The sequence below is a fragment of the Microtus ochrogaster genome, chromosome 8, assembly GCF_000317375.1.
Source record: "Microtus ochrogaster isolate Prairie Vole_2 chromosome 8, MicOch1.0, whole genome shotgun sequence".
NCBI classification, from domain to species: Eukaryota; Metazoa; Chordata; class Mammalia; order Rodentia; family Cricetidae; genus Microtus; species Microtus ochrogaster.
The window spans coordinates 15,910,252-15,917,303 of NC_022015.1; the positions used below are offsets into that span (position 1 = coordinate 15,910,252).

The 7,052-nt window shown below is 43.3% G+C and overlaps 1 protein-coding gene across 1 annotated transcript; it reads right to left on the bottom strand.

Moving 5' to 3' along the window:
- Positions 1 to 2,295: 2,295 nt before the first annotated feature.
- LOC102002562 (protein FAM24A-like) lies at positions 2,296 to 4,742 on the bottom strand. Its single transcript, XM_005351169.2, has 3 exons — positions 4,545 to 4,742; positions 3,404 to 3,528; positions 2,296 to 2,476 (listed from the first exon to the last, which is right to left on the bottom strand). The coding sequence occupies exons 2-3, from the start codon at positions 3,517 to 3,519 to the stop codon at positions 2,296 to 2,298; spliced, it is 297 nt and encodes a 98-aa protein (XP_005351226.1). The 5' UTR covers positions 3,520 to 3,528; positions 4,545 to 4,742.
- Positions 4,743 to 7,052: the final 2,310 nt, after the last annotated feature.

Below are 7,052 nucleotides of genomic sequence, written 5' to 3' on the forward strand. Positions count from 1 at the left end.
TTCCAGGCTTTCATGGTGCACAGGCATAGATACAGGAAAACTCCCACATAAATAAAATAACTTTTAAAAAATACTGAGTCGAGCTGGGCAGTGGTGACGCACGCCTTTAATCCCAGCCCACGGGAGGCAGAGGCAGGCGAGTTCGAGGCCAGCCTGGTCCACAAGAGCTAGTTCCAGGACTGGCTCCAAAGCAACACAGAGAAACCCTGTCTCAAAAAAAAAAAATGAGTCATTTTATCTGAAACTTTTTATAATTTATGCACAATCAAGAAAGGGCCACGAAATGATGTACTGAGCTCTAGAAAGTTATGAGGACTGTGCCACCTTCTGATAGCACAGGGCATACACATTTAATGAACCTATTATAGAGGCACTCACTACCAACCGAATCTGTGCTCTTTACCAGTAGTGAATCTTCAAATTGTAAATACAAACTTTTATTTTTTTGATAAGAAAACAGACAAGCATTACAAATCTAACAAACTGAGTAAATTATCTGGAGGAGGCATTTTAATGATATTTTTAAAATTAATTCTAGTATGATGAAAATTTTTAAATTTCACTCTGTGGATTCTTTATTGATGGTGTACAGAAATATAATTGATTTTTATGCATTTAAGCATGTACGATATCTTTGGGGACGTTCCTTACTGGCTCTGACACTGGTGTGTTTCCGAGGAATACACACCATCATATCTGGGACCGAGGAAAATGTTACTTCTCCCTTTTCAACTCAGAAACGGTTTTCTTTTCTTGGTGAACTTCCTGTCAGCTTTCATCTAAGGAAGGGCACTTCCTCTGCTGTTGGGGATATTTCAGACAATGAACAGCAGACTCTGCTGTCAGAGCGCCAGCTGAACTAGAAAGCCATGAAAGAGTTATAAACCGAAATTTCCTAAGTTTGGGAATGGTGTGATACCCTTTTAAATGAAAAGCTAGTGCAAGGCACCTCCTTCCGGCTTCGGGATTCCACTTTGGGTTGAAAAATTGGAGTTTCAGATCATCCACCCATAATGCCATTGTCCCCTGGGTATGTCACTACTAGCTTGGGTGTTAAATTGTGCTCTAGGGCTCAGGAACATCTCCTCTGGGTTCCTGAGCCTGAAGCTCCCCACTGCCCTCTTGTGGCTACTGTGGCGCTGCGACTCTTGCTGCTTCTTGCTGCTCAAGTGGTAATGGAATCCTGAGATTCCTTCCTGAGAGTCACCAAACCCTATAAAACAATGCCACGAGTTATGCCAGTTCCATGCCATGAACATGGGTCTGTACTATGGGCATGTGTTAGGAGCTCTTTACTGTGATGGCAAGATACAGACGAAATCCAAATAATGGAGTCCCTTTGAGGTCTCGGGCCCTCCCAGGCTTTCCAGTCCTCTCTTGCACTTCCCGATTGCCTAGCACAGCCGGAATCAACTGGATTTACAAAGGTTTGAGTTGTAAGAGGGGGAAAGGCGTGGCCCTCAGCTTCGGGGCCCTCTGATTTCACCTTCAAGGAGGGTTTCTAGGTGACAAAGCTTGGCAGCAGCTCTGTGACAACGTCACCTTTGGTAAGGTGAGCCACCCTACTCAAGCTATTCCTAGGTCACTAAGCAAGTTCCTAGGTATGAGAGGGTATACCTAGGACGTTCTTGAGAGCCCTTCTTCCCTGAAGCCTGTGCTGTTGTAGGGTGCACACGTGCAGTGAGGGAGGATGGAGAGAGTAGGAGCTGAGGAGGATCTGGGAGGAACTGAGCTATCTGGAAGCATAATCAGAATACATTGTATGGAAAATTCTGTTTTCAATTAAAAAATTAAATTTTAAGTACAGTACGGTTAAAAAAGGATGTAAGAAAAAAAAAAAAAAGGAACCCGTGTAGGAAAATTCAATCAGAATTTAGCCCTGAAAAAGTCATCCCAGAGGAATCATTTTTCTCTTGGGCTTAGGAAGGTTCAGTCTTAAACATAATTTTAAAATACTTCTAAAATTTAGGCATTTCACAAAATGATATCCCATCTTTAGTATTGCCTACATGCCCCTTTTTTTATTTTCTACTCTAATTCTCTGCTTATATCGCAACATAGTAATATAGACTCAAGCCTCAAAATGAGTTAAAATGTTAGGAAAAAACGATGTTCGTAACCATCAGCACCACCATGTGAAGGTATAAGACTATTTTTATTGTTGTGCATGTATACAAAGAACAAAAAACCACATTAGAGAGTAAATAAAAGTACAAACATAACAAAATAATTTGAAGCATATTTTATTATTCTGCTGACAAAGAAATGCTGATTGTGATAATTTTGCATTCTGCCTCAGCCATCACTGAGGCCACAAATACAAGGTGGCAGGGTGCCAGTATTTGCATAGATGCTACACTCATCACAGTACTGCAGGGTACAAGACTCATCAGTAGTGCGTTCGTCCCCGATGATCTTTCCTTGAATGATTTTGCTTGATTCAACACAGTTTTTGACATCTCCACAATCTGCAAATCTTAGAAAAGACACACACAAAATTAGTTTTGAATTGTTCTTTCCAGTGAGCTTCTACAGTCATGAGGGCTCCATGGGAAAGTCCGGGGCTGAAGCCCATCACACACATGACACCAGCCTTGGGGTAAAGCTCCTGCTCCTTCCGTGTCTTTTCCTCTCCTACAGTTGCTATGCATGTGAACCCAGGTTGCAAAGGTTCAAGCAAGGAAGAGTGACTTGCACCCCAGTGGCTGCTACAGGCCCATGAGAGGTGGGAATGATGAAGAAGGTGTTAGAGTTGGCTGGGCTCAGCTCCGGTCTCCACCATCTAAGTCCCGAGAAAGGACACCATTACTGCTGACAGCCTGCCTCTCCCAAACTTCAGACATCTCATCATCATCATCCCTGTCAGCTGTCCTCCGTGGAGTCTATTCTCTTGACCCATTTCACTTTTCCCACAGCCGTTGACAATGAATCAGGGGACATGTGAGCTCCCCAGTGAGTGGGAAGAGGTTGCTATAGCCATACTCTGTGTGAGTAGGAGACAGCCCATGCTCAAGGCATCCTCTGTGGACTCCCCCAGTCTACAGTGTCAGAGCGGGAAAGGGTGCTCAGCCAGGGTCCTGTTAAACACCTGAAGGCACACTCCCTGGTGACAGAAATCAATGCTGGCACATGCGTGCTTTCGGGCATGGGCAGACACACACACACACAGACACACACACACATTCACACACAGTCCAGGCTGAGAACAGTGGACTTGTAAGTCTCAGCTCCAAGCTAGAAGGAAAACCCTCAAGTTTCTGTACCCATCTGCCCACATCCTCTCAAACCTGACAGTGGCCTTGACTGTCCATACAAGAGGCCACTGTAGTAAAAATGACCCTGATCCTGCAGAGGGCCCAGTGCCCCAGTGCAGAAGTGTTTTCGCCCTACTCCTGTGACTTACTTGGCTTCCTTGTCTGCTTTCTTGGCAAGCCAATAAAGAGAAATTAACAGCATATATATAATAAGCAGCAGACCGCTAGCAATGCCAACAAGAATCTTCACTTTCAAGTCTAACATCTTTCACACCTGGAAGAGAAGATCGGGCAGAGGGGGTGGCTTCACTCCCAAATTCAGCAGCCACTTGGCCTTTTGCTGCCCCATGTCCCATCCCCCAGTGAAGAAAAAAGGACCCAAACATGGATCTTCATATGTGTGAGTAGAGGGAACTCTGTCCAGGGAGGTCCACGCTGACCTCAGGTGGGTAAGAGAGTTTATTTGTGGTTGAAAAGGGATTCGAGCCAGGCAGTAGTGGCCCAAGACTTTAATCCCAGCATCCGGGAGGCAGAAACAGGTGGATCTCTGAGTTTATGGCCAGCCTGGTCTACAGAGCTAGTTTCCAGGACAGGGTCCAAAGCTACACAGGGAAACCCTGTCTCAAAAAACAAAAAACAAAAAAACAATCAAACAAAATACCAGAAACAACAACAAAAAGAGACTTGATTGTAAAATCCAGATACCAGGAGATGAGGACGACAGAGAAAGTAATTACTGTTCAGAGGCAGTGAAGGACCCTGAGCGAATGAGAAGCCTGCACTGGGAGCTTCCCACACCTTCCCAACTGTGCTCCCTGAGTCAGAACTTCCTCCACCAAGTACATTGGGCAGACCTGTTTCATGGACTGAGGGAATGACACTTCAAAATGTTACTGCCCTAAACTGCTGAGAAAAAAAATTAGTTAAAAGCAGATGTTTTTTTGAGGGTGGGAGACCCCCACAAACAAATAGGTTATGCTATCTCAGGGTTAAAAAATTCTGAAGGTGTATAGTCAACCCATTGCTGAGGCTGAAACAGACCTGCTCAGACCATGAGCCAGCTTTCTTAGGAGTTTCTTGTGCCTCGTTCTGTCTTCTAGCAGACTATGTGTCTCCCTGCTAAACACTTAGCCCTCCCACCAAGTCCCCCTTTCCTGGACTTACTCTACTATCAGAAACTGGGGAGCAGCACGCCCAGAGACTACAGGAAACAATATGACTACAAAGCATACTTACCAAAGTCAAGATGCCTAGCACTGAATTAACAACAATTATTTAAAGCACACACACCTCCAAAGAGAAGGAAAAGGTTTCTGATATAGGCTGCTTCGGAAACCTGCAGTTTCTCAAACCATGATTTGAGAAAAGGATCTAAACAACTCCCTTAGAGCCGTTCAGAGACAGACCAACGTATTCCACCGAGGGAAGGAAAAGGTCTGCCGGGCTGCTAGAAATTACCACCAGCTCCAAGCCGACCTCTGTGACATCAGCCCACAGCCCCCTTCATCACAATGCCTAATTCTGTCCCACCTCTAGGCATGTTTTAACTTCAAGAACTGGAGACTATTTTATATCATTTAAAGTCTAACAGTTGAGAGTCCGCCAATCAGAACCTGGTCAACTGTTTCAATTATTTAAACAGAATCATGGATTGAGGTTTTAAACACTCTTGACATTATAAGCTACAGGTGTTTGACTGTGTTCAGTTGTACAGTGAAATGAGGTGAAGCTGTTCACTAGGATTCAAGCACACACTCAGCCACACTGGCCGTGTCTCACATCTCATGGTGAAATAGCTGCAAAACAAGAAAGTTAAAGAGAATCCCTATTTTAGTCAGGTTATTGTATGATTTTTTTCTTGTCAGTTTCTTTTCAGGCTCCATCTTTTTATAGTTGAAAATGTAAGATAACCTAAGAGTAAGATTCATCCCTCCTACTGAGATTACTCTTGTTTGATGTTTTGTTCAGAACCCAGATTTCTTACCACGAACAGAAGTAACCCTCTCATGAGCACGTTTAGTTTTCATCTGAATCAAGTTAACTGGGTCTCTTCCTTTTGGGCCTAATGTTACACCTGTCACCTAGGATCACAGATATCCAAGTATGCATCTCTACTGGAAGTAAAAATTATACACAGTTTGAGAAAAAATATATATATTATATGTATAATTTTAAAATTATATTAAAAATCCAAGACCATGTCTGAGACTCAAAGATATGTTTTAAATTTTAATCCTGTAAAATTAAAAATCTATTTAAACTTCCAGTATACAATGGCAAAGAGTATACATCTTTCTCTCTTTCAGACTGGGCATCCAGGAGGTCACAACTCTGCAGCTAGCCCGCCCCTTTCTCCAGGACATATGGTAATGACCATTTTAGGGTCTCACGTTTGCTGTTGAGCCCTGGTTCTCTATTAACCTGTCTATGTGGGTGGGCTGACTCTCTGTCCTGACTTCAGCTCTCTAGATGTCCTCTGTAGAGCTGTTGATTTTCAGTTTGTTCATCTTGTTGTGGGCATGGTGATGACTTACATTCTTCACACAATGAAGGGAACACTGAAAGCCCTAGATTCATTTCTCCCCACCCTTCCCCTTGTTGGGGTAACGGGAGAGAAAGAATCACATTTTGGCCAATTGGACCATTTTCAAGACTTTGTGTGCAAACCAATCTACTACAGGGTTAAACATGCTGAGATTGGTGCCGCATGCTTTTATCCCAGCATTCAGGAGGTAGAGGCAGGTGTCTCTCTGTAGTTCTGGGTCAACCAGAGCTACATGGTGAGACCTCGTCCCAAAAAAACAAACAACAACGACAACAACAAACCACCTGAACCCACTGGGCTGAGAAGATAGCTGTAAGTAAGAGAACTTTCTGCGCAAGCATAAGGCCCTCAGTTAGGATCTCCAGCACCCCCATAAAAGCCACGTGTGGCCGTGTTCATGACTGTAACCCTAGCACTGTTGGGGACTGAAACAGCAGGATCACTAGGGTTTGCTGACTGCCAGCCTACCTCCAGATTTAGACCCCGTCTCAAGGGAATAAGACAGAAAGTGCTAGAGCAGGACATACATGTCCTTCTCTGCCCCCCCCACGAATACATGATTGTATGCACATGCCCACTCATGCACACACACAAAAGAAACAAACATCTGAGCTCACAGTCTTAAATAGGTAGAAGACAGACACAGGCAAGTAGTCAGTGAGCTTTTACTATGCCCATTGCTATCTGTGCAGAGTTATAATCTATTACTTTTATACATTATAATTAAAACAGTTATATCACTTTTCCCCCTTTTTCCATTCATTTCCTAATTCCATCTAAAGGCTCTTCCTCTAACTCTTTTCATGCCCCTGTTTCCAACTTCATAGCCTTTTCTTTCCCAATTATTACATTATATATCTTTAAAATATAGCATTACAGAAGATATTAAGTCAACCAGATCCTGCATTCTACAGAAATTATTTTTAGCTTAATGGAGTCATTGACTTCCTTCTGCAATAAGCAAGGCAGAGAGCAGATCCTCTTGCCTCTGGTTTAGCTATATTCCCCAAGTATGGGGCAGGCTGGCAAACAAGGCTAGCCACATTCTAGATAAAAGCTAAGGAGCAAAGTCTATGTACATAATAATCAAAAATCTCAAAATAGGTTAAAAGTCATGAAAAGTGACTTACTAGTGTTGACATCTTCCACATAAATTGAAGTATAGGAAGCAGAAAAGCCTCTGTAGGAACTGGCATAGTCTGTAGATAGCACAACAGTCATGGAGTTTGAGGAAGACTCAAAGGTAGGCTGAT